Genomic DNA, 27,370 nt, shown 5'->3' with positions numbered 1-27,370 from the left:
CTAGAGAAGCCTAGGAAGCCTTTGGAAACCTTCTGAGTCACTGCTGCCAAAGACAGCCCAGTTTACAGGGGTCCTCAAACTACAGCCCACGGGCCACATGAGGCGGTGTGATTGTATTTGTTCCCGTTTTGTTTTTTTACTTCAAAATAAGATATGTGCAGTGTGCACAGGAATTTGTTCGTAGTTTTTTTTTTTAAATTATAGTCCAGCCCTCCAACGGTCTGAGGGACAGTGAACTGGCCCCCTGTTTAAAAAGTTTGAGGACCTCTGTCACCATCTATGTGATAGCCCCTCATGTAAACAGTAAAACCCTAACTGGATTCCATTTGCTCTGGAGGTCTTAGAACTATCCCTCCTCCATGTTCCTCTAACATAGTAAACATTTTAAGAAAAATACATGTAGACGAGGGCAGTTTAATTGTTCTTACTGACTTCTGATTAAGGGAGATTCTGTCCATTTTAATGGCCTTGACTTTCTTTCCCTTAAAGCCCTTCTTCCAATGTTAAACTTTAATGTCAACACATATAATGAAATGACATCACCACAGTTACTTTTGTCTGTATTTTTGACCTCAACGTAGCTTCACAAATTCTGACTGAATTAGCCCTCTGCTGGGGGATAGAAGAAGAAGATGGGAAAGGCAGGACCCTCCTTGAGAAGCACCTTACCCACTCAAGATCTTATTTCCCCTGTCCTACTGCCTAAAGCAGTCGCAAGCCTTGGCTTGGTCACTGCTGTCAAGAGCACTTCTCTAGATGTTGAACACCATCTGGAATCCAGCTATTCGTATGGTTTTAGGGGCCTCCCATTTCTCCCACCTCCTGCTTTTTCCCTCCTACATCCCTGACATCCAAACATCTTCATGCTTAGGCTCAAAGAAGCTAAGTAGTCAGCAAATTAGGGACTCCTGTTTATAGTCACATCCAAAATCAATCAAGAACAATGAATAGCTTAGAAATCCACTTGCAAATTTGATAAAGGAGGCAGTTTTCATTAGCAGGTCCTTAATTTGCAAATTGTTAAAGTAATCCATTCCCTTTCCTCAAAAAAGAACAGCTCTATTTCTAGGGGTTTCCTGGGGTCCAAGGGCCCCAGAAGGAAAGGCTGGATGTAGCCCTGCCTTTTTAGGAATATTAGAAGACACTCAACTTCACATTCTTTCCACAGAACACTTTTCCAATTACGGGTTCATTTACGTTAATTAGTTGCTCTTTTAAAATGTAAGTATTTTATTATAAAATATAATAATTCATTATACTTGCATGATATAATAAAGGAAAATTTAAAACTTTCTTTTATATAAAGAAAAATTTATTTTCTACTTTTGCTATAATGGACACATTAATTATATAGTAATAAATAACACAAAGGAAGGTTAAACCCATTCACACCTTAATGTGAATTATTCAGACTGATAAAACTCTGACAGAAATAACAAGAATAACAACCATGGAACACTTCCTATCTACCTACAGGATATCTATAATCTTCACAGCAATATTTCCTGAAATTCTAGGACCTCTAGGAGTCATCAGTTGAATTCAGAATTAAAAACTTTTCATTTTAGGCTGAGCCCAGTGGCTTACACCTATAATCCCAGTACTTTGAAAGGCTGAGGCAGGAGGATAGCTTGAAGCCAATGTTTGAGACCAGCCTGAGCAACATAGTAAGGTCTTACCTTTACCAAAAATGGAAAAATTAACAGGATATGGTAGTGCATGCCTGCAGTTTCCGCTACTCAGGAAGCTGAGGCAGGAGGATCACTTAAGCCCAGGGGTTTGAGGCTGCAGTGAGCTATGGATACTACTCCAAAAAATTTAATTTATTAAATTAAAAAATACAACAATTTTTATTTTAGCCGAATAAAAATCACAGATATGTATACACGTATATATGTATATCTATAAACTTATACTATATATAGATGGACATCTATACATATGATTTTCATTGAATTAAAAATAAAACTATATATATATCACCATATATTATTTATTTATTATTGTTATTATTAGTATTATTTGAGACAGAATCTCAAGCTGTCACCCTGGGTAGAGTGCTGTGGCATCATAGCTCACAGCAACCTCAAACTCTTGGGCTCAAGTGATCCTCTTAAGAGCCTGAGTTTTTTTTCTATTTTTAGAAATGTATAAACACAGGGTCTTGCTTTTTGCTCGGACTGATCTTGAACTACTGAGCTCCAGCAATCCACCCACCTCTGCCTCCCAGAGTGCTAGGATTACAGGCATGAGCCACTGCACCCAGCCTATACAATTTATATATGTTGCTGTGTGTATATAAGATAGACACAGATGCAGGCCACTCTCAATCTTCAACGTTCCCCGTACAGTGGTCCTCAAACTACGGCCCGCGGGCCCCATGAGGCAGTGTGATTGTATTTGTTCCCGTTTTGTTTTTTTACTTCAAAATAAGATATGTGCAGTGTGCATAGGAATTTGTTCATAGTTTTTTTTTTTTTTTTTAACTATAGTCCGGCCCTGCAATGGACTGTACTTCCAGTGAATGCCAGTTCACTGTCCCTCTGTTTAAAAAGTTTGAGGATGCCTGCTTGAGGGGCCCTGAGTCATTGCCTAGAGGCAAAATACTCAGGAGAGCCACCTGGCCCTCATCACACAGATGTGAACAAGAAATAAGCCTACTGGGATAAACCAGGGAGTGGGGGTGATAAACAAATCTAGTCCATGCCCATTTGTCTACGTACTCTCTTTACATACTGCAAAGTTAGAGAAACAGTATGGCTCGCAAGCCTAAAATATTTACTATCTGGTCCTTTACAGAAAAAAATTTGCTAACTCCTAGGATAAGCTGGTGAGATTTGGGGGGCCACATGTTCCAATAGCTGGAGTTATTTAACATCAGACTTGGTAAAGGTCAAACGGCATCACTATAAGCTGCATACAAAACTGTTGCATAGAGAAAAGGGTGAGAGAATTCCATATACACCAGGTTCTCTATGGAATAGGCTTGAAAATCTCTGCAGAATTTGTGCTCTTCAGCACCAAGTCACACACTATGCACAGGAATCAATCAGGCAGATAGCCCAGCTATGTGTAGAACAATCTACAATAGCAGAAAATAGGGTGACCAACCATCCTGGTTTACCTGGGATGGCAGGGGGCACTCCTGGATACAGGATTTTCAGTTTTGAAATGGGGGTAGTACAGGGCATGACATGAACTGGTCATACTAGCAGAAAGTACGGTGGCACAAATGCAACGAAGAGTTTTCTAGCAAAGAACATTTAAAATTTGGGGGAGATACAATACTAATCAATTGGCTGATTAAAATAATGGGCTGGTAGTTAAAATATATTAATTGTTTAAAAGGACAAATAACAGCAATCAAGATGTTTCTTCTTTTTTTAAACTGAGGGTACAGACGATCAGGTTACATATTTATGTTTGTTAGGTAAAGTCCAAGTTGTAGTTGTGCCCCTCAAGGTTGTTTCTTCTGAAAATCAAAAGACTCAGTTGACAAGTAAAACATTTAATATCCATTAAACCCAATACCAGCAATGTTTAATTTCAGCAAGACATCATTTGTATTTTTTTTTTTTTTTGTAGAGACAGAGTCTCACTGTACCGTCCTCGGTAGAGTGCCGTGGCGTCACACAGCTCACAGCAACCTCCAGCTCTTGGGCTTATGTGATTCTCTTGCCTCAGCCTCCCGAGCAGCTGGGACTACAGGCGCCCGCCTATTTTTTGGTTGCAGTTTGGCCGGGGCTGGGTTTGAACCCGCCACCCTTGGTATATGGGGCCGGTGCCCTACTCACTGAGCCACAGGCGCCGCCCCATTTGTATTTTTTTTATTATTAAATGATAGCTGTGTACATTAATACAATCATGGGGCACTATACACTGGTTTTATATACCATTTGACATATTTTCATCACACTGCATTTGTATTTTATTATAGTTTTATTTGCATTTAATGTGTATAAGAACATAGACTTTATAAAAAGACTATTATAGAACTTTATAGCTATGCTACAACTTTACTTTTGCATGTATTCAAGGAGCACTATAGTAAAACAATTTGGGTAAACAATGAAGGTTCAGGAAAATTTTTTTTCCTTAAGGGAGTTCTGCCTACTACACACATTTAAGAAAATTCTTGATGGCTGGATGTGGTGGCTCACACCTATAATCCCAGCACTCTGGGAAGGTGAGGCAGGAGGATTGCTTGAGCTCAGGAGATGGAGACAGCCTGAGCAAGAGTGAGACTCCGGCTTTACTAAAAATAAAAAATAGCCGGGCATTGGGCAGGCACCTATAGTCACGGCTAGGGAGGGTGAAGCAGAAGGGTTACTTGAACCCAGGAATTTGAGCTTGCTGTGAGGTAGGGTGAGGCCACAGCACCTTAGCCTGGGCAACAGAGTGAGACTCTGCCTTAAAAAAAAAAAAAAAAAAAGAAAAGAAAATTTTTCATGACAATTCCATGAGGTAGTTATTATTAGACACATTTTACAGATAAAGAAACTGAGACTTAAAGTGAGTAAAGTTGTCTAAATCATGTAGCAAGTCACTAGTGAAACTCAGACTTGAACCCAGGTTTGCCTAAAAGCCTGTGCTGCCTCACTTAGGGAAAGAATGGTCTGCTGAGGCTCAAAGGCAGAGAAAGGGCTCAGAAAGGGAGATGGGACATAGTGTTTGTCCTCCTGCCAGCCAATCGACACCTACAAAGGTGTCTCTTTGAAGCCTTGTGACAGAAGCTAAGAATACAGAGATAAGTAAGATAAGATTGTGCCTGCCCAGTGTGCAAGGAGTTTATGGTCTTGCTACTGTCTTAGAGGATGTCTGCTCATAAGAGAACGAATCTGAAAGTCCAACAGATCCCCAGGGTTTACCTCTGACCAGTTTAGTGAAAGCTTTTTCAGGCCAGCTGGACAAATGTCCACCTAAATTCTGCCCCTCCTCTGCTATAAAACAGAAAGTAAGGGAGGAAGAAAAATATAGAAGCAGTGAAGAGATTTATTCAGTTACCCATTCAAGAAATACCCAAGGCATTACCTATCCTAGTAATGGAGTTATGGATGGGCGTTACAGGCACAGACAATCCAGGTCCTGCTCTCAAGGGGTTGTTTTATTAATAATAACAATAATAGTAGCTAACAGATAGTCAGGCACTGTCCTAAGTGCTTTACATATATCAACTCATTCAATTCTTACAATCAGTTTGTGAGGTAGAAGTTATAATTATCATCCCTGTTTAACTGAGCCACAGAAAAGAAACATATTAAAGTGATTAAGTATGAAATGTCCAATTTCTTTAAATACTAAGTTTGACAGTTGATAGCTCTCACATTTCACTTTGACACTTTTTATTTATTTTTATTGTGAAGGTACATCCACGTTCTTTCAAAACACAAGTCTTAGCTTGTGATTATCTTTCAAAAAAATTTCGGGAATTTTTGTTAAACCATAGGTAAGTAAAAAATTCATGTTATTTTTAAATATGAATTCCATCGTGAGAAACAAAGCAGCACAGACAGCTCAAAACACCAACAAAGTTTGGGGAAGCATGTGGCTGATGAATGTACAGTACATCAATGGTTTGGAAAGTTCTGCTCTAGTGACTTTAATCTTGAAAATGGGCCATGTGGTGACCTGAGACCAAGGTGGATAAAGACGAGCTGAAAGCTTCAGTGGAAGCAAATCCAAATCAGCCTACGCGTGAAGTAATGGCAAGGTTTGATGTTAACTATTTCAACAATATTGGACCATTTGAAACAAATCTGCAAGGTAAAGAAGCTGGATAGATGGGTTTTGCATGAATTAAACAAGCATCAGAAGAGAAACTGTCTTGAAGCTTGCCTTTCTTTGCTGTCATGACATAAAGGCAAATCATTTCTATACTGTATTGTTATGTATGATGAAAAATGGGTTCTTTTTGACAACTGCAAGCATTCCACACAACGGTTGGACAAAGATAAAGTGTTGAAATACAGTCCAAAACTGAATATTCATCAAAAAAAGATAGCGGTTATCTGTTTGGTGGTCCAGTGCTGGTATTACCCATTACAGCTTCATGAAACCTGGGCAATCGATTACAGAGGGTGTCTATAGCAGCCAAGTGCAAGAAATGATGAGGATGCTTGTGATTAAGCAGCTGAGATTGGTTAATAGAAATGGACTACAGAAACTGAACTCGGAAACTCTGTCATCCACTATTCATCAGACCCTGCACCAAGGTCTGACTACCACTTCTTCCAAGCTTTAGACCACTTCTTTTTTTTTTTTTATGTAACGGACAGAGTCTTACTTTGTCACCCTTGGTAGAGTGCCATGGTGTCACAGCTCACAGCAACCTCCAGCTCTTGGGCTTAGGTGATTCTCTTGCCTCAACCTCCGAGTAGCGGTTTGGCCGGGACTGGGTTTGAACCCACTACCTTCAGTATATGGGGCCAGCGCCCTACTCACAGGCACTGCCCATAGACCACTTCTTGCAAGGAAAAATATTCAATTCTCAACAAGCTTGAAAAATATCTGTCATTATTTCATTACCATTCTCCAGGTTTCTCTACCACTGACACACACAAGCTACTGTTAAGATGGCAAAACTGTGTCAATAGTTTAGGTGTACATTTGATTAACTGCATTGCTTCTTGTCTCAGATAAAATAAACTAAACCTTTGACTTGAAATCAGACATTTCAGATTTACTCACCTAATAATTCATCCAGGATCACATAGCTTACTTAGCAAGGGCAAGGTCACAATTGGCACTCAACCATCTGGCCCACCATGCTCTTACCTACTGTATTATGGGAGGAGCTGAAGGTCAACCTAAGACAGTAAGATTCATTTTACTGATTAAACCAATACTAGATTCTCTGGCCCAAACCTCCCAGAAGGGAATTAGAAAGGGCACAGACTTTAAAGTCAGGTATGGGGTCAAATCCAGACCTGAAAACAATACTGCTCAGCTTCAGTTCCCACATCTGTAAATTGGTCATAATAAAAACGGGCTATTTAAAGTTAAGTGAGATAACATATGCATAGTTGGCCCTCAGTAAATATTGGTTTGCTTCTTATTGTTAGACCTACTTCCCCCTTTTTTTGAGACAGAGTCTCACTTTGTCACCCTAGTAGAGTGGCATGGCATCATAGCTCACAGTAACCTCAAACTCATGGGCTCAAGTGATCCTCTTGCCTCAGTCTCCTAAAGTAGCTGGGACTACAAGTGCCTGCCACAATGCCCAGCTTTCTTCCTTCCTTTCTTTTTTTTTTTTTTTTTAATTAAGAGATGGGGCCTTGCTCTTGCTCAGGCTGGTCTCAAACTTGTGAGCTCAAGCAATCCACACGCCTCGACCTCCCAGAGTGCTAGGATTACAGGTGTGAGTCACTGTGTTCAGATCTACTTCTCTCTTTTGTTTCAGTTAAGTGTCTTCCCAGCCATTTCCTGTCCCTTCTCTACTAGGAGACTCATGCAAAGAGGAAAAGAGAGAAATGAAGAGAAGGAGTTATGACAACACTTATTTTGCTGGGATTTTCCTCTCTAAAACTTTAGACACATCCCTGGAGACTCCTGAAAATCTGTTCTGTCCTGCATTTGCAGAAGCTTTACTAACTTAGAATACAGACCGGAAAGGTGAATGGGAGATTGCTGAACCAAGAAAATACGCATAGGGCAAATGGTCAGTAATCTGTACTGTTTCATCAGACAACCAAGAAAAAGAAAAGGCAGAAAATTTATTGACACTTTTGTTCTAAATGCTCCCATATAAAGCTTTCACTTTACCTTGTGTTTTCAGGAACACTCCAGACATGTCATATAAACTCTCTTGAACTTTAAAATAGAAAAAGGATTGACTGAGGTATGTGTGTGTTTGGGAGTGAGAGCTCAGGGATGGGAGTGATTCAGGAGGGAAAAAGAGAGTATTAAGTTTAAAGCAATTGTTGTTACTCTCTGCCTTCCCCTCCTCCCATTCTCCAGAAGGGAGAATTCATAGCAAGATGCTGCACAGTCTTAGATGCGTCTCCTGGAAAAGTTTATCTATTCCAGCCCAGCCTCTATCCTATTGGAAATCATTGATTTAAAAGCTTGATTTCAAAAGACTATATTCATGTGCTAACAATTATGTAGAAAAAATTCTTCTAGTCATTATATTAATAAATACTCAAGTAAAAACTTGAAATGCCACTGTATACATCTTTAGGAATCTTTCAAAGTAGAGAAAAAACTTCTAATAATATCACAGTAAGACTAAAAACAATTATTTTATGAATTCTATTGGTAGCATTATAAACTGTCACATCTTTCAAAGGGTTGTCAATAAAAAGAGTCTAAATATGTTTCTACTCTCTGATCAATAATTGTACTTAGAGAAAATGATCCTAAGGAAGTTATTCAACAGAAATAAAAGGAATATAGATAATGACTCTCATTATAGAATTAGTTATTAAAAACAGACAAGGAAATAATCTAAATATTCTGTGACAGGCTTCCTTTGTGTCTTTTAAGTTTATCACAATTTAATGACTTATTTGAAAACCGTCACCCCACTAGATAATAAGCTCCATGAGGGTAAGAATGTGTCTGTCTAGATCCCTGGCACATAATATAGATTTAAGAATTAAGACTATTAAAAAAAGAAATTATGACTATTGAAATATTTACAATATGTTAAGTAAAAATAACACAAAATACATGTATGGTATAAGTGAAACTTTCATAAATACATGGAAATAATTATACAAAATTGTAAAAAGTTATAATAGGATGAAGGGATCAATGGATAACTTTTATATTATTTTGAATGTTCTTTAAAGTAGTTGTTTAGTGCCTCTGGATAAGTGGAAAAATTTGCTGTAACATATACCAAACTTGTCCTCACAATAGGGATGAAAGGGCTATTTTGAAAGCTTCAGAGGCCATTCTCCAGCTTGCCTGCAGGCACTTGGGTATACTTTCTTTGCTCCTGGGTAGAAAGACCCCAAATACTCATACCACATGTAACATAAGCCCATTTTCAGTAAAAATCTCAAACAAAGGCAATATATTTTAAAGAGACAGGGGATTTAGTCCTCTAAAGCAATCCCTCTTTGGATAGTGAATTTGCTGGCTACTAACAGCAGGGGGTGCCAAAGGGATCACTATTGTTCTCAGGAGATGGCCTCGAAAAAGACTGCTAAGGCTCAGGTTAGAAAAGCTCAGGTTCCAAAGTGAAGCCTGATAAAAATAAATTCATAAAACAAACAAACAAACAAACAAAGTGAAGCCTGAATGCTGCAGGTTTTCCCTTAACAATTGGGAGGTGTGGATAAAACTTAGGAGCTCTGTAGACTGGAATGGACAAAAATCACATTTTTAGTTTTACTAACTTCTGATATTTTGCATTTCCTTGAATTGTAAGTGTAGGCAACAAATCACCATAGTACTAGCAGGGCCAGTGACTCTGTCATGAACTGAACTCTCAGCTAATGCCATGCATGTTACAGTTGTTGCAGATTTCTCAAATACCAATTTTATGCTCATCGACATTTGAAATAACAGACGTCAGGAGTTATTGTTAGATCTGGACCTTGTTATTTAACCGATAAGTAAAGTCATACATATTATTATATTACAGATTGTTTAACAGCATGATAACTTTAAATATAATAGAATTCTTTCATATTCCTATAAATTTTAATTTATGCAATTAATCATGCTTTTCTAAGAAGGGCATTTATGAGCTTTCCTAGACTGTCAAAGGCATAAGAAAGGTTAAAAATGCTTAAAATCAAATTTGATCTGAACAAAGTTGGAAAGTATTTTAAGTCACAAAAGAGAAGTGGCAACAATGAACATTTTCATCTAGTTTGTAATCCTTGAAGAGAAAGAAGGTGGCAAAACTGGAAGTTCTTCTTCACAGGCTCCAAGTGTACCAGTGTCTCCCTGGCTCCAGATGCGATACTCAGAGTTCTGACTTACACAAATGGCCACTGCAAAGCAGTCTGTATTTAGCCTGCTTTGAGAGGCATGAGGCATGAAATACAATGCAAATGTTGTCTGCAACATCTCTCTAGAACTGTGGTTCTCAACCTTCCTAATGCCATGGCCCTTTAATACAGTTCCTGTGGGTCATGACCCACAGGTTGAGAACCGCTGCTCTAGAAGTTACCACTATTAAAATTAGAACCACTGCTCTAGAAGTTACCACTATTAAAAATGGTCTCTCCCTGCGCCAGCTATCATTCATTTGGTGAACAAAACCAAAACCAGATCCAAAATGCTGGAAGGTAGGGATGAAATACAGAGATAAACAATGAAATCAGTACTCACATTCGAACAAAGAGTGACTCTTTGGATGTCAGACCAGGAGATGAATACTTTTCAACCAGGGCCAAAGTACTGAAGCCAAACTTATGAATGGGCTCGTTGGAATCCAGAGGAGGGAAATCTGTGTCTACCTCTCCATCATCTTCAGCAATATGCAGACAGTAGGCACTGACATTGTCACTGAAAGGAAAACCAAAATGATGAGTGAATACCAAGGTAAGGAAGAGACAAGAAGACTAGAGGGTGCGGTGTACAGCAAGCTAGTAGAGGAGGAGAATGCTGTTCTTTATCCCAACCCCGGTGACTCAGTTAGAACCCCCAAATCCTATTACATTTGATAGAAAACTCAGCAGTGCAAAGGGAAGGAAAATAATCTGAAAGTGTTTATATTATTCTATTCTTTTTTTTTTTGCAGTTTTTTTTTGGCCAGGGCTGGGCTTGAACCCGCCACCTCCGGCATATGGGGTCAGCGCCCTACTCCTTTGAGCTACAGGCGCCGCCCACTATTCTATTCTTTTAACATTTGCTGAGCACCTATTTTATTTTTTATTTTTTTCTGGAGACAGCATCTCACTCTGTGCCCTGGGTAGAGTACCATGGCATCACAGAATACAGCAACCTCAAACCCTTGGGCTCAAGTGATCCCCTTGCCTCAGCATCCTGAGTAGCTGGGATTACTGGTGCCCACCACAACACCAGGATATTTTTATTATTTATTTTTTTTTAGTAGAGATGGAGTCTCGCTCTTGCTCAGGCTGGCCTTGAATTCCTGAGCTCAGGTGATCTACTTACCTGAGTGCTAGGATTACAGGTGTGAGCTACCTCACCTGGCCTGAGCACCTGTTTTAGATAAGACACAGAACTTTACCCCTTAGCTCAAAGGTGAGATTTAGTATTAGCCCTAAAGGAAGATTATAGGCTGGGCACGGTGGTTTACTCCTGTAAACCTAATACTTTGGGAGGCCAAGGTGGGAGGATCACTTAAGGCCAGTAGTTTGAGACCAGCCTGAGCAATATAGCAAGTCTTTGTCTCTACAAAAAAAAAAGGAGGAGGAAAATTAGGCTTGTGGCATACCCTTGTAGTCTCAGCTACTTAGCAGGCCAAGGTGAGAGGATCTCTTGATCCCAGGAGTTTGAGGTTACAGTGAGCAGCCGGTTTACCTGATGAAAACACCTGGCCCTCTTGATTACTTCTGGACATTTCCTACATCCCCAAAATGTCCAGCCCGTACTCCTAGATTCCAGCCTTGCCCAATTTAGAATCATCACACACCTCCTTCTTCCTCTCTCAGGGATAGTAAAAAGTTGATCTCTTGAAAGAGACTGGGAAACTATACCAACACATAGACAGTTTAAAACTGCAATCAACTTAAACACCTAAAGATACCCTCCTCCAAAGCTGAATTGTGAAACTGCCAACCCGATAGCCTCAGAAGCATGAACCTCATAGTTCACAAAGAGGTAGAATTCTAAATTCTGCCACTTAAATTTGGAGTTTTAATTACATGATTGATGCTTAAATTAATTAATTGCAAAGTGTACGCTAACTGTTTAATTGGTTGCTTGATCTATATAGATCATTTTTTGAATTAAATGAGTTGATTTACAAAGTTTATTGATTGGATGTGACAATGAATTATTTCACTGACTATCTGATTTGCAATTTTCCCAATTAATTCACAAGTCTTTAGCTGCAACTCTGCTTATTGAGAGAGAGCCTACTTCAGGTGATCTATACTCAGTGAGTCTGTCATGACTAAGGTATTTATTATATACAACAGGTAATAAGGACAGATTAAAATTAATGGAAACTGTAAATTTGCTAAATAGTTGGATAACAAGAAAGTAATCTGGCTATGTTTGTCACTATAAATTTCAGGTATTTTCAGTGCTGGTAAGATATTTAAAATTCATCTCTGTATGGTATGGGGAATGTATAGATCTTTCCAACAGGGTACTATAAACACAAAACAACTGTAGAAGCAGAACAAAGCACTTTAGATGAAGAAAATGTCCTGGTATAGAGCAAGGGTGAGGAATCTCTTCATGGTGGAAGGCTGCATTAATTTAGCTGTAACCAAACAAGGCCACATTCAAGAAACCTCAATTAGATAGACTTAAAAATGTACATTACTTCATAAAAACCTATCTACTATGTACTTAATAGTTTCAAAAAAATGAGAACTACTTGTTTATCTTACAGTCAACAACCTGTTAATGACTGTGTGGTGTCTGCTTTTTTTTTGTTTGTTTGTTTTTTTGGCCAGGGCTAGGTTTGAACCCACCACCTCCGGCATATGGGACCGGCGCCCTACTCCTTGAGCCACAGGCGCCACCCTGGTGTCTGCTTTTTGTTGGAAAGCATTTGGATGTTTGGCTGCAGCACGGAGGCCTGCAGTTTCCGTTGATCCTTTAGGTGGGTATCAGTCATTTGTGACCTTAAGTGCATCTTGACTTGGGTTAGGTTGGAGAATGGAGATTTGCAGAGTATATGGTTGAAAAGCAAGAAAGCATTTTTTGGACATGTTGTGAAGGTGTGGGTATTCTACTACATTTCCCCATATTTCAATTGGATCTTTCCTAGCATCAAATGATGACTTCAAAATGTCAACTACTGCAAGCGCAATCAATTCCATCTGTAGTTCTTTAGATGTCATAGTAACACCAACTAGGTGAGGCTGAGATTTAGTGTGATGTCATCGTGATTCTTAAAGTTAGTGAAGGTTTCATTGTATTCTCCAATTAAGAAGTCTATAACATCTATGTATTCTTCAAATGATTTGCATATATCATCCTTTGCTAACTGGGGAAAAGGTACATTTGAAATTTCTTTTCAAAGAAATGTTCTGAAAAAAGATAATTTTTTTGGAACACTTGGATTTTTTTTGTCACATAACATATACAGACTTTCTACCTTGCATAGAAATATTCAAGTCATTTTGATTGGACATGGTAACACACACAAATGCTGCATTCCCATAAAAATCTTCTTTCAATAGTTCACATTGCTAATTCTGTTCTTCATAAAATTTAACTTTCTATTCTTGCAGAGATAAAATTTTGGCTAATACCTGTGCCTGTGATAAGCCAATGCGTTTTAGAAAGACAAAGCAAATCCACACTGAATACCTCATGTTCAATTTTAGTATATTACCAAACTGACAATGCCTCCAGTGTTGCATTTGCAGGAATATAGTTAACAATACTTACAACTTGCTGCAAAGTACCACTTAAAATAGTAGCTTCGCCACAGAGATTTTGCTGATGCAAGATACAATGAAAAGAAACAGTTGTGATTCATCTCTCATACAGAAGTGTGAGCAATTATAAATTGGGTTTATAGTAGTATTGAGTATATTGGATATTTTTTTCCATTCCTGAGATACTTTACTAAGAAGAATATTTTTCACTTCCATCCATGTAAACATAAAAGAGGTAAAGTCTCTATCTTTTTTAATGCTGCATAGTATTCCATGTATACATATATCACAATTTATTGATCCACTCATGGGTCGATGGGCACTTGGGCTTCTTCCAAGACTTGGCAATTATGAATTGAGCTGCACTGAACAATCTGGTGCATACAGCTTTGTTGCAAATTGACTTTTGGTTTTTTGGATATACACCTAGTAGAGGAGTTGCAGGATGGGAAGGGAGGAGGTGAGAGGGTTAATGGCGGGACCTCAGCTATGAAGCATATTGCAAGGGTACAAGTCAAATCTATCAAGTATTGAACACAAATGTCTTAACACTGTGATTAAGTAAATGAGGTGAAAGCTATGTTAATTAGTAGAATGTAAGCACTCCAATTTGTACAAATAATCAACACATTGAATCACACAAAGGCATAAATGTATTCATGATCTATGTATATATGAATTAAAAAAAAGAAAGAAATAACAGCATCTGGATCTATTAGTACTTTTTTATCTGTACAATAAATATTTCTGTTTTCCTGTCATGGGAGGTGCATCGTCCATACATATACTCACTGAATTTACCAAATTCAGTCCAACTTCATGCCATTTATCTTGAAAGTTGTTAAAGCTATCTATTCCCTCTGTTCTGTTCACAACTGCCCAAAGTTTTCTTTCCTACCAAAGAAAATCTTCTGTTGCGACCTGAAGTATAAATATCTGTGTTGAGTCATTACTATCAGTTGATTTGTCCAAAGCGATTAAAAAATATGTTATTAGTACACTAGAACAGTGTACTAGTTCTAGCATACTGAAGGTTAATTGATGCTGTTGATCAATTATGGTTCTCTTTGAAAAAGGCAGTTGTTTGTACTTTGAAATGTTATCAGGGTCTAAGCATCCTATCACTTTGATAATGAATTCTTTCACAATTTCTGCATCACTAAATGATTTCCCTCCCCCCTCCCCCAAAGCTACTTTATAAGTTGCTTCAATGGCATTATTCTCCAGGCCTTATTGTTGCTTGAAAGATTTGTCTTTGTTTTTGCTTTTCATCTTTTAATTTCTTTTCTTTTTCTTTTTTTTTTTGAGACAGAGTCTGAAGCTGTCACCCTCAGTAAAGAGCTGTGGTGTCACAGCTCACAATATCTCAAACTCTTGGGCTAACGTGATTCTCTTGCCTCAGACTCCCAAGTAGCTGGGACTACAGGCACCTGCCACAACGCCCGGCTATTTTTTGGTTGTAGTTTTTATTGTTGTTTGGCAGGCCCGGGCTGGATTCGAACCCACCAGCTGTGGTGTATGTGGCTGGCGCTCTAGCCCCTGAGCTACAGGTGCCGAGCCTCTTTTAATTTCTGTAATACAACTTTTCCTGCCTCTCCCTCTAATTTAATCTTTTGACTGTGAATGACTACTGGCATTCAAACAAGATGTTCATTTGGTGCCAACAACAGCCATAGGCATGTTTCTGAGCACTCCACAAGGGTTAAAATATTTGTGGTCTGTATGAATGCTGATTAACCACTGAATTTCTTTAATGTTGATCCTGCAGCATCACACAGCAAGCAAACTCTTTTATCTTTAGTAGAAACAAAATATTGCAGTTCTTAGTACTCATTAAAAAATCTCTTTTCTGGCTGGGCACAGTGGCTCACCCCTGTAATCCTAGCACTCTGGGAGGCTGAGGTGGATAGATCGTTTGAGATCAGGAGTTTGAGACAGGCCTAAGCAAGAGTGAGACCCGCTTCTTTACTAAAAATAGAAAAACTAGCTCAATTCATAATTGCCAAGTTGTGGAAGCAACCTAAGTGCCCATCAACTCATGAATGGATCAACAAACTGTGGTATATGTACATATGGAATATGATGTACCCACTAAAAAGATGGAAAATTTACATCTTTTATATTTATCTGGATAGAGTTGAAATACATTCTTCCTAGTAACATATCGCAAGAATGGAAAGATGAATACTCAATGTACTCCATACTAATACGAAATCAATATATAAACAATTACATGTTCCTAAGAACACTAAAACACTATTATAGTCCAGTTCCAGGGTGGAGGAAAGGGAAGGGGGGGGAGGATGTTTGGCAGAAAGAGGGAGGGCATGAGGCGGGATCTCACCTAATGTGCACATTGTGAGGGTGTATAATACGACCCCTGGGTGAGGGCTCTTCTATAAATGGAACTTTGCCCTGGAAGTGAGAACAATGTAACCTAAATATTATACCCTCATATTAATTTGAATAAAGTTAAAAAAAAATAGAAAACCTAGCACTTTATGGTGGGCGCCTGTAGTCCCAGCTACTTGGGAGGCTGAGGCAAGAGGGTCAATTGAGTCCAAGAGTTGTGTTCTATGACAGAGTAAGACTCTGTCTCAAAATAAATAAATAAAATATCTGTTTTCTTTCTTCAGTGTTCTCTTGGTCTTCTTTCACATGATGGACTGCTAAGCAGACATAATTAAAAAATGCTGTTGAGCTGTGCAGTGATTCACAAATTCCACTTCAAACAGAAACACAATGCACCACTATCAAACGCTGATAACAGATGGGCATGCTCAACCCCTGTAAACCCTGGCCAAGCAGCTCCTTGTGATAGTGGCACCAGTCAGGTGGGGGAAGTTAGCCATCAGTTTGGCCCTTATGGCTTACTAATGTTCCAGTTACGCTGGTCAATCTGGGAGGATTATTTTGTTGAAACTTATTTTATCCTTTGGTATTTTAAATATGTTCACTTTAAAAGTAAAATAAAAATATAAAAGCCAAACAAATATGTATTAATAGAAATAAAAGGATTTCTTCTGTAAAATTTGGATTCAGTTAAAAGGCTGCACTTACAAACCTACAAGGCCATAGGTTCCACACCCGTGGTATAGTGCTAAGAGATTTGTGGTTAGAAGGAAGTGTATTCTAATCTCAGCTCCATGGCTCAAGGGCTATGTGATTTCAGAGAGGAGAATTAGCTTCACTTTAAGTTTCCATTTCCACTTATATAAAAAGGGTAAATCACCTAATTCAGGGGTTGTAAAGATTAGATGAGATAATATACATGTATGTAGGACCTAGTATATAACAGAAGTAAAAAATAAATGCAAAGGTAACTATAATAATAAAGTCAGATGCAACTTTTACAGTTTTGTCAATCCTTAACAATATATCATGGACACATAATTAGAACAACAAAGCAACAACGAAACTGAACATGTCCCACCCACACACATCAGTAACTGGAGTTGACGTGTGTGCTGTACTCAAACCTTGGAGCCACTGAGTCCCCAGGGTTTATACACTGAGCAGACGCTGATGGAACAGCAGATTATTTATTGCCATGTAAATCAACCTGAGGAATGTCTGTGATTCTCCAGCACCACAGAGATCCACAGGCAAATAATACGCCTAGTGATCAAAACAGAAAGTTGAACATTGATATCTGAAGAATTCTGCTTTAATTATCATGGGATGCTCCTAAATCCCCTCAAAAACAAATCAAACAAGCATCACAGGCTACGATCTGAACTCCAAAAGGTGCAGAACCAAGTGCAATTATTCTCCTCAGTTCTACAAGGTGTGAAATCATTCATTCAAAAAACATTTATAAAGTGCCCACCCCGTGCTGTACTGTCCTGAGCACTGGGAACATAGCAAGGAAAAGAAAGAATGATTCCTGTTAAGTTACGCAAGACTAATGGAAGTTCCTTCCGGGTCATCAGTAAAGTTTAGCAGCAAACAGTGCTCCAACCTCTCTGACCTCTTAATTGAAAATCTGAGGAGATAATGATGAAAGTGACATTTGATGCATGGATATATTAGTTCTTTGTGCCTTTATAAAGGAATCATTAGTAAAAGAATAAAAGAAGCTACTGTTATATTCTGACTTCTAAAGCTGCTTCAGGACTGCCAATTAGTACTGGTACAACACTATTAATATTAGCTATATTTTTGTTTTTATTTTATTTGAGACAGTGTCTCACTTTGTTGCCCCTGGTAGAGTACCATGGCATCACAGCTCACAGCAACCTCAAACTCTTGGGCTTAAGCGACTCTCTTGCCTCAGTCTTTCAGGCACCCACTATAACAACTGGCTCTTGCTCTTGCTCAGGCTAGTCTTGAACCACTGAGCTCAGGCAATCCACTTGCTTTCACTTCCCAAGTGCTGGGATTACAGGCATGAACCACTGGGCCCAGCCATTAGCTATATTTTTGGAGCAATATTTGTCAAACACTGTGTACAAAGTGGTTTAGATACACAAGCTCATTGAATCTTTACCACAACTCTGTGTTACTATTTCTATTTTAAGAACTAGGAAACTGAGGCCTGCTGAAAATTAAACAGCATGTGACACAGCTGAGATTCAAACCCAGCCTTCACTCTTGACCCCTCACCCATTCATCTGCCAAAGCCATAGTGTGTCAAGACACATGTGGGGTCCCACACACCAATGGAAATGCTATACACGTTGATGAGGAGAAGTAAACCATAACATGTTACTTTGAAAAAACTAGAGGCCTAAAGAGATTCAGTGCAGCCTCCTCACTTTTACAGATGGAGAATGGAGGCCTAGGAAAGAACAACATGCTCATGATTACCCAATGAAACAGAGGCAAACAATCTAGAGAACCCAGGTCTCCCTATTTCTGTCCAGAACTCTCTGATCAAATAAAATATTAGTGGCACTTTGAAATGGGAAGAGAAAAAAGGGGAAGCTCTGGTCCCTGCCTCAGGAATCCTTCAAATACAGACATCTGGGATTTAAAACACAACAAAAAGGGGACATCTTCCTACAGGTATAACATAGTTTGGTGGAAAGAACAGGAGTTTTATAGTTATAACTGGTTTTAATACTAATTCAACCACTAACTAACTGTAACTAAATCTAAGCTCCATTTTCTTATTTGAAAAAAGCTTTCCTTGATTTCTCTAAAAGAATCACTTGGATCTCTTACAGACTTTGGTCAGTATCACTGATCACACTGCTCTTTTTCCTATTTATGTATCTATGTTCTCCTAAAGAGCATGTTTACTGCAGAATAAAATGACTGCCATTTAGAAGGTAATTAACAAATATTTATTGAATAAATGAATATGCGAATGTGTAGACTGCATCACTCTACTTATGAAAAACATGAAAGGTATTATTAATGAGGTGCACTTAACAAGAAGAGGGGAAGGAATAAGATTTTCTTTTCCTGTTCTTGCTTTTCATGGTGATATCTACTAATCAAACGGGGCTTTCTAGGCAATGCACACATGTCAGAGATTGCCTCTCAAGACAAGGGCGGAGGCAGCACAGGAAGAGGTGAGGGTGGAAGGCGAATTTTTACAGTTCAGCAGGATGTGAGTGTTGGCATCTTGCTTTTCATAAAAGAAAAAACAGTGAGAAATAATTATACTACGTAAAAATTTTTAATGGTATACACATAAAAGATTAGAAGTAAATTTAATAAAAGGTTTACAAAGATTATGTTTACACTTAAGTCACAAGCACGTTTTTCTAATTTTCTATGCTTTCCAAATGTCCTAAGTATGCATTTCATTTCTCTTCATAAAATATTTTTGATAAGGGTAATATATGCTTATTGTACACAATGTAGAAATATGAAGCAGAACAAAGAATGGAGGAAAGTCTCTGTCTCCCACACAGGGAATCACTGGTCCTGGAGATCGTGAGCATGTCTGCCTCACACACATCCTGACTCCTAAATGGTCACATTCTCTACCAACTTTTGAAATTACAGAGCAAATAACCACATCTACTGCATAAAGGTCTTGTAAGGATTAAATTACTCAATTCATTGCACAATGCCTGGCATGAAGGATTCTCATTTTGCCAAGATTTCTCCTATTGCTCTTAAGTTTCTGATTACATAGAAGCAGAATTATTATCTCACAGATGCATAGTAGATACCATGAGGCAGAGAAAACCAAAGTTCTGTTGTTGAGTCCTATCAAAAGAATAATGAACAAGAATAGGATAATCGGATCCACAGGAAGAGACTTAACTTTGGAGTTGAATTGGCATAAAGGGAGAAGTTCCTTTCAGGGACCATGAAGTCTACAAGAGAACCCGAAGTCTGAACAATGAATAGATGCAAAATGGAGCCTATTGCCAAAAAGAGATCCTTGTGCGGACGACATGCACCCCCGGTACAGCAGGCCTAGTTCCTTACATTGACCAGTTTGTTACAGTCCTTTGGGTGGTCAGCTTACAGAGGGTCCACTGTGTATACGTGTGTGTTCGTGAGTGCATGTTGTGCGTGTATCACAACTCTAAACCTTTAATGACGATAATAACTAAATTTCACTTATTCATGTTTCATCAAATGAGGTTAAAATTTTCATTAGAAAAATTTATTTCATTGAATTGTTAACTAATATTCACTTTATGTTGAAAGGTCAGTTCAGCTTTTATAAAGTAACAGAAGCCTGTAGCCCATATACAGATGACATTTAATTCATACATGAAAATTCAAGAGCATTCTAGGAAGCATCCCAGATTTCTACCAAATGTGATCTGGCATGTCCAATTTACATATTCATAAAAATTCACTCATCTTTGGTAAATGAAAAATACACTGAAGTAGGATGACCAGACAGATAAATGCTTGGTTTGTTTTTTTTTTAAATGAAAAATAAAAAGCACATGATTCTAAAATATCCACAACTCTCATTACTTGGGCTTTCGTGTTTATTTTGATGACAGAATCAGTATTAAGAGTGTGTCACACTGTTAAGCTAGGTTGCATCCATCCCTTTAAATGGCATCAGTATCAATGTCATCATCAAATATTAAACTATGATTTTACTTGGGGGAAACAGGAAAAGGTGCACTTAATCTCTAGGAAAAACTAAGCGTAATTTTTCAGCTTTTACCCTATGGTTTAAATTATAATTTCAAGATGTTTAGACTTTATCTTTTGTTCAGTGTGTATTTCTTTTCCCCTTATGGTTTATTCTTTAATGCCTTTTATACTTGGACATGTAGCTTATGTTTTTTAGATTCTGGTTGCTGTTTTGCCAAAATAAGTGTTAACTGTTTTAAATTTGCTTTTTTTTTTTGCCCCCAGATGTCATATTTAAAAAGAACGCTAAACGCATATTTCTAAGTCAGAGCCTCTGTTCTGTTGTTAAGACTTAGGATAATTTTTACTTCACATTGAATTCAGCCAGGCTCTCAAAGAAGTCTGAAGATGGCCACTGAGTGCAGGTGATTGGCCTGACCCAGCCCATCTAGGGGTTTACAATTGTGCTCAGAAGAGTTGATGATAACTTGTGAAATAGGCTAATTTAAACTCAGTAGGGGTTCTGACTAAATTTCAATAAACACCTTCACAGTAAAAAAAAAAAAAAAAAAAGAGTGTGTCACACATTAGCAAGGAAAAGAAAAGTCCTAAGAGCTGCAGCTCGAAAGCTGATTTTTTTTTTTGAGACAGAGTCTCATTATGTCACGCTCCATAGAGTGCCGTGGCGTCACAGCTCATAGCAACCTCAAACTCTTGGGCTCAAGTGATTCTCTTGCCTCAGCCTCCCAAATAGCTGGGACTACAGAGGCCTGCCACAACCTCTGGCTATTTTTTTTGTTGCAGTTGTCACTGTTGTTTAGCTGGCCTGAGCTGGTATGTGGCTTGGCTGGTGCTGTAACCACTGTCCTACAGGTGCTGAGCATTGATCTCTCTTAAGTCAGAGAAAAAAATCTGTAAGATGGTCAAGAATTCCAAAATACCCACATAATGAAAAGCAAAAATTAATAAGTAACATCATAAGTTTTGTCAAGCCACAGCAACCTCACACAGCACAGTTGAGTCTAAACTTTCTGGTAAAGAAGGTCTAGGGAGTAAATAGCAGCTAATTTCTATGTGGAAACAAGACCTTCATATTGTTCTGTCTGAGTTCCTTCTTGGATAGTTTCTATTGTCATGTCTTCAAGTTCACTGATCTTTCCTAAGTGCTATTAATATCATCTAATGTAGCTTATACTTCAGATACTATATTTTCATGTCTCGAAGTTCCACTTTTAAATAATACCTATTCATCACGTTCACGTATAGAGTTCTGTGTCTTAACATTCTCATTTGATAATTCCATCATTTTGGGCATTTCTGATAAGTACTGTTCTCAGAAACGTTCTCTCCAATATATTGTTCTGAATTAGAGACCTTCTTCAAATTCATTTAATATAATTCTACATTTCAGAAACTCAATCTATCACAAATTCACCCTGCGAATGTTCACCCTTAATCCCACTACCAGAGGGATCTTTTCAGAAACACAAACGTGATGCTGTCATCCCTCTGCTTGAAGCCTTTGACTACCTTTAAAGTCAAAAGAACCCACGCAAAGTGCCTGGCTTCCATAAAGTCCTCCACTAGACCTCGTCCTGCCTTCAAAATACCTCCCGCCATTCCAGAACACACACTGGGCTCCACACACACCAGCTGCCTGCAGTTCCCTCATCAGGTCACATGCTGGCTCTCACCAATGTTCTTGCTGAGGCCTATCGGCTCACAGGCTCCTTGTTCCTGCTCTACCTAGTCATCTTTTGAGTTTTAACTCAACCATCAATTCCACGGTGAAGGCTTCCCTGACAACCCTCCCACTTCTAATCATTCAAGCCTCCATCTCCAGGCAGAATTTAAAAAGCCTTTCTCTACACGCTTATAGCATTCTGAATGTTCACTATTCTAGCAAGTCTCAATGACAATGGAGCTAGAAATGTGTGATTTGATGTTAGTCTTCCCCAAGAGCCTGAACCTTGAGGCCAGTAACTTTATTTATTTTTGCGATAGAAAAGGTCATTTTTATTTAATACAACAATGAGAAATAATTCAAGAAATAAGGTATTTGAAAAGGAATTCTTCTTTATTGATGAGCATATTTTATTAACAAGGATCATTTCTCCGTAGCCGGTGGAAGGAACCAGATCACCTTGAGAACATGCTGCTAAAAGCCGGTCAGCTCGTCTTCCTTGCGGTTGTCAGTCTGGTAACCAGAAAGCGTCAACTCCTGATTTTGATAAGGAAGACTTTGGAATACTTTCACGTGAATATAATGATTTTCGCCTACTAATATCTTAATGTAGTAATTTATTCCAGCAACTACTTGAGTTTTATACTCTTCAGCTTCAAATTCTTCATAATTCTTATTTGTTTTTTCTTCAAGCTGTGGTTTAATCTTGTTAGCAATCTCCTGGATTTCTGGAGTGGCACGTTTGGCTTCAGTTAAACCTCCAGGTATCATTTTGGCTGGTTATTTCTTTGTTGGGTGAGTTGCTGGAAGAGAAGTGATCAGGTACGTGTGGAGTCGAGTCTTTCCAGTAACTTTATTTAATGATTCTCTGAATCCCCAGTGCCTAGCATAGCAGACATGCTATCCACTGGGATGTGTGGATCACATGTATATGATTGATAGAGGGAAGGGAAGGAGCTAAGTCAGTTTTACGTAGCTATAATGCCCCTGGTGCCACTGTCATGAGAACAGCCTCCTTTCTGCGTATGATACAGTACTTAAGAACAAGGGAAATGGAGGCAGATCTATTACAGGTTTGAATCCTGACTCTGCCATTTGCTAAGTTTACGACTTTGGGCAGTTAACTTCCTAGTCTTCTATTTCTCTCTTGAAAAAATGTCACTGCCTATGACTTGCAGAGCTGTTGTAAGGAGTAAGCTAATACACTTAAAGGGCTTCACATTTAGCACAGTAGGCACTCCACTGTGCTCTGTCTACCAAACTACTACCTCGTAATGTGGTGACTCTGTTAATTGAGAAATGTTGCTAAAAGGCTTTCTGTTCATACGAATAATATGTATGCAATTACTCCAAATCTATTACTTAAATAAATACATTACAGGCTGAGAAGGTCTAACTTGGTAGTTTTTACTGAATAAAGGTCCGTATACAGTCAGAACCTTGCTTTAGCAGACATTTGAGAAAGGCCTTTCTGAGAAGGCAAGTGTAGAGAATCTCACCAGATCTCTGAATGTCTGTATGTTCTCTCAGCCATTCCACAAACCACTTATCAAGCATTTCCTATGTATTAAGCACCGTGTACAGACTGGAGAACACAAGCCCATAAAACAGACACAGTCCAGACTCCAAGCTCATTATCTATTCTATTACTTATAACACTTTTTTTTTTTTTATTGTTGGGGATTCATGGAGGGTACAAGAAACCAGGTTACACTGATTGCATTTGTTAGGTAAAGTCCCTCTTACAATTATGTCTTGCCCCCGAAAGGTGTGGCACACACCAAGACCCCACCTCCTCCCTCCTTCCCTCTCTCTGCTCTTCCTTTCTCGAGCCCTCCCTCCTACTATCTCTCTCTGCTCTCCCCTTCTTCCATCCCCACCGTGTCCTTGTCATTAATTGTCCTCATATCAAAATTGAGTACATAGGATGCATACTTCTCCATTCTTGTGATGCTTTATTAAGAATAATGTCTTCCACTTCCATCCAGGTTAATACAAAAGATGTAAAGTCTCCATTTTTTTTAATGGCTGAATAGTATTCCATGGAGTACATACACCACAGCTTGTTAATCCATTCCTGGGTTGGTGGGCCATTTAGGCTGTTTCCACATTTTGGCGATTGTAAATTGAGCTGCAATAAACAGTCTAGTGCAAGTGTCCTTATGATAAAAGGATTTTTTTCCTTTTGGATAGAGGCCCAGTAATGGAATTGCAGGATCAAATGGAAGGTCTACCTTGAGTTCTTTGAGGTTTCTCCATACTTCCTTCCAAAAAGGTTGTATTAGTTTGCAGTCCCACCAGCAATGTAAAAGTGTTCCCTTCTCTCCACATCCATGCCAGCATCTGCAGTTTGAGATTTTGTGATGTGGGCCATTCTTGCTGGGGTTAGATGGTATCTTAGGGTGGTTTTGATTTGCATTTCTCTAATAATTAGGGATGATGAGCATTTTTTCATGTTTGTTAGCCATTCGTCTGTCTTCTTTAGAGAAGGTTCTGTTCATGTCTATACCCATTGGTATATGGGATTGTTGGCTTTTTTCATGTGGATTAATTTGAGTTCTCTATAGATTCTAGTTATCAAGCTTTTGTCTGATTCAAAATATGCAAATATCCTTTCCCATTGTATAGATTGCCTATTTGCTTTGGTTGTTGTCTCCTTAGCTGTACAGAAGCTTTTTCAGTTTCATTAAGTCCCATTTGTTTATTTTTATTGTTGTTGCAATTGCCATGGCAATCTTCTTCATGAAGTCTTTCCTCAGCCCAATATCTTCCAGTGTTTTTCCTATACTTTCTTTGAGGATTTTTATTGTTTCATGCCTTAAATTTAAGTCCTTTATCCATCTTGAATCCATTTTTGTGAGTGGAGAAAGGTGTGGGTCCAGTTTCAGTCTTCTACATGCGGATATCCAGTTCTCCCAACACCATTTATTGAATAGGGAGTCTTTCCTCCAACGTATGTTCTTGTTTGGTTTATCGAAGATTAGGTGGTTGTAAGATGTTACTTTCATTTTCTGGTTTTCTATTCGATTCCAAATGTCTATGTCTCTGTTTTTGTGCCAGTACCATGCTGTCTTGACCACTATGGCTTTGAAGCACAGACTAAAATCTGGTATGCTGATGCCCCTGACTTTATTTTTATTACTAAGCACTGCCTTAGCTATACAGGATTTTTTTCTGGTCCCATACAAAATGCAGAATCCTTTTTTCCAAGGCTTGAAAGTATAATGTTGGTATTTTAATAGGGATGGCATTGAATGGTAGATTGCTTTGGGAAGTATAGACATTTTAACAATGTTGATTCCTCCCAGCCATGAGCATGGTATGTTCTTCCATTTGTTAATATGCTCTGCTATTTCCTTTCTTGGGGTTTCATAATTTTCTTTATAGAGGTCCTTCACCTCTTTTGTTAGGTATATTCCTAGGTATTTCATTTTCCTTGAAGCTATGGTGAAGGGAGTTGTGTCCTTAATTAGCCTGTCATCTTGACTGTTATTGCCGAATATAAAGGCTACTGACTTGTGGACACTGATTTTATATCCTGAGACATTACTATATTTTTTGATGACATCCAGGAGTCTTATGGTTGAGTTCTTGGGGTTCTCTAAGTATAAGATCATATCGTCAGCAAAGAGGGAGAGTTTGACCTCCTCTGCTCCCATTTGGATGCCCTTTATTTCCTTGTCTTGCCTAATTGTACTGGCTAGAACTTCCAGCACTATGTTGAATAGTAATGGTGACAAAGGACAACCTTGTCTGATTCCAGTTCTAAGAGGAAAAGCTTTCAGTTTTACTCCATTCAGTAAAATATTGGCTGTGGGTTTGTCATAGATAGATAGCTTCGATCAGTTTCAGAAATGTGCCACGAATGCCTATACTCTTCAGTGTTCTAATTAGAAAAGGATGCTGGATTTTATCAAATGCTTTTTCTGCATCTATTGAGAATCATATGGTCTTTGTTTTTGCTTCTGTTAATATGGTAGATAAAGTTTATGGACTAGCGTATATTAAACCAGCCTTGCATCCCTGGGATGAAACCTACTTGGTCATGATGTATGACTTTTTTGATAATAAGCTGTAATCTATTGGCTAGGATTTTGTTGAGAATTTTTGAATCTATATTCATTAGTGAAATTGGTCCGAAATTCTCCTTTTTAGTTAGGTCTTTTCCTGGTTTTGGTATCAGGGTGATGTTTGCTTCATAGAAAGTGTTGGGGAAAATTCCTTCTTCTTCAGTTTTTTGGAATAATTTCTGGAGTACGGGAATAAGCTCTTCCTTGAAGGTCTGATAGAATTCTAGTGTGAAGCCTCCCCGACCAGGGCATTCTTTTGCTGGAAGATTTTTTATTGTTTTTTTTAATCTCAGTGCTTGAAATTGGTCTGTTCAGGAGCTCTATTTCTTCCTGGCTAAGTCTAGGGAGAGGGTGTAATTCCAAATATCGATCCATTTCCTTCACATTGTCAAATTTCTGGGCATAGAGTTTCTGGTAGTATTCAGAGATGATCTTTTGTATTTCTGTGGCATCAATTGTTATTTCCCCTTTATCATTTCTGATTGAGGTTACTAGAGATTTTACTTTTCTATTTCTAGTTAGTCTGGCCAAAGGTTTATCTATTTTATTTATTTTTTCAAAAAACCAATTCCTTGTTTCATTAATTTTCTGAATGATTCTTTTATTTTCAGTTTCACTGATCTCTGATTTAATTTTGGATATTTCTTTTCTTCTGCTGGGTTTAGGCTTAGATTGTTCTTCTTTTTCCAATTCCATAAGATGGCTTGTGAGTTTGTTGATGCGCTGTCTTTCTCTTTTTCAAATGTAGGCTTCTAAAGTGATAAAATTTCCTCTCAGGACTGCTTTTGCTGTATCCCACAGGTTTTGGTAGCTTATGTCTTCATTGTTGTTATGCTCAAGGAAGTTAATGGTTTCCTCTTTTATTTCTTCCCCCCAACTGTCATTTAACAGAAAGTTGTTTAATTTCCATGCCTTTGTGTGGGGTTGAACATTTTTGTTGGAGTTGAGTTCTACCTGTAGTGCCTGGTGGTTTAAGATACAAAGTAAAATTTCAATTCTTTCTGGTGAGGTTTGTTTTGTGTCCTAGGATATGATCAATTTTGGAGAATGTTCCATGGAGCAATGTGAAGAATTTATATTCTTTTCTTTGGGATGGAGTGTTCTGTATGCGTCTATCAAGCATAGTTGTT

The 27,370-nt window shown here is 38.4% G+C and overlaps 2 protein-coding genes across 2 annotated transcripts in view; both read right to left on the bottom strand.

The window, feature by feature from the left end:
- The window catches only part of MAPKAP1 (MAPK associated protein 1), a 284,441-nt gene that overhangs the window by 117,259 nt on the left and 139,812 nt on the right, over positions 1-27,370 (bottom strand). The window contains 1 exon segment of the mRNA XM_053562435.1: positions 10,288-10,464. Coding sequence (XP_053418410.1) covers positions 10,288-10,464 — 177 coding nt within the window.
- On the bottom strand, positions 22,471-23,008 carry LOC128565745 (cystatin-A1-like). Its single transcript, XM_053562458.1, has one exon. The coding sequence runs from the start codon at positions 22,939-22,941 to the stop codon at positions 22,645-22,647; it is 297 nt and encodes a 98-aa protein (XP_053418433.1). The 5' UTR covers positions 22,942-23,008; the 3' UTR covers positions 22,471-22,644.

This window comes from Nycticebus coucang, chromosome 2 (genome assembly GCF_027406575.1).
Source record: "Nycticebus coucang isolate mNycCou1 chromosome 2, mNycCou1.pri, whole genome shotgun sequence".
NCBI classification, from domain to species: domain Eukaryota; kingdom Metazoa; phylum Chordata; class Mammalia; order Primates; family Lorisidae; genus Nycticebus; species Nycticebus coucang.
This window is presented reverse-complemented; position numbering and strand designations above follow the sequence as displayed.

What these genes read in the sequence shown, in the direction of transcription:
- LOC128565745 (XM_053562458.1), bottom strand. Translation starts at nt 22,941, where the DNA reads ATGATACCTGGAGGTTTAACTGAAGCCAAACGTGCCACTCCAGAAATC.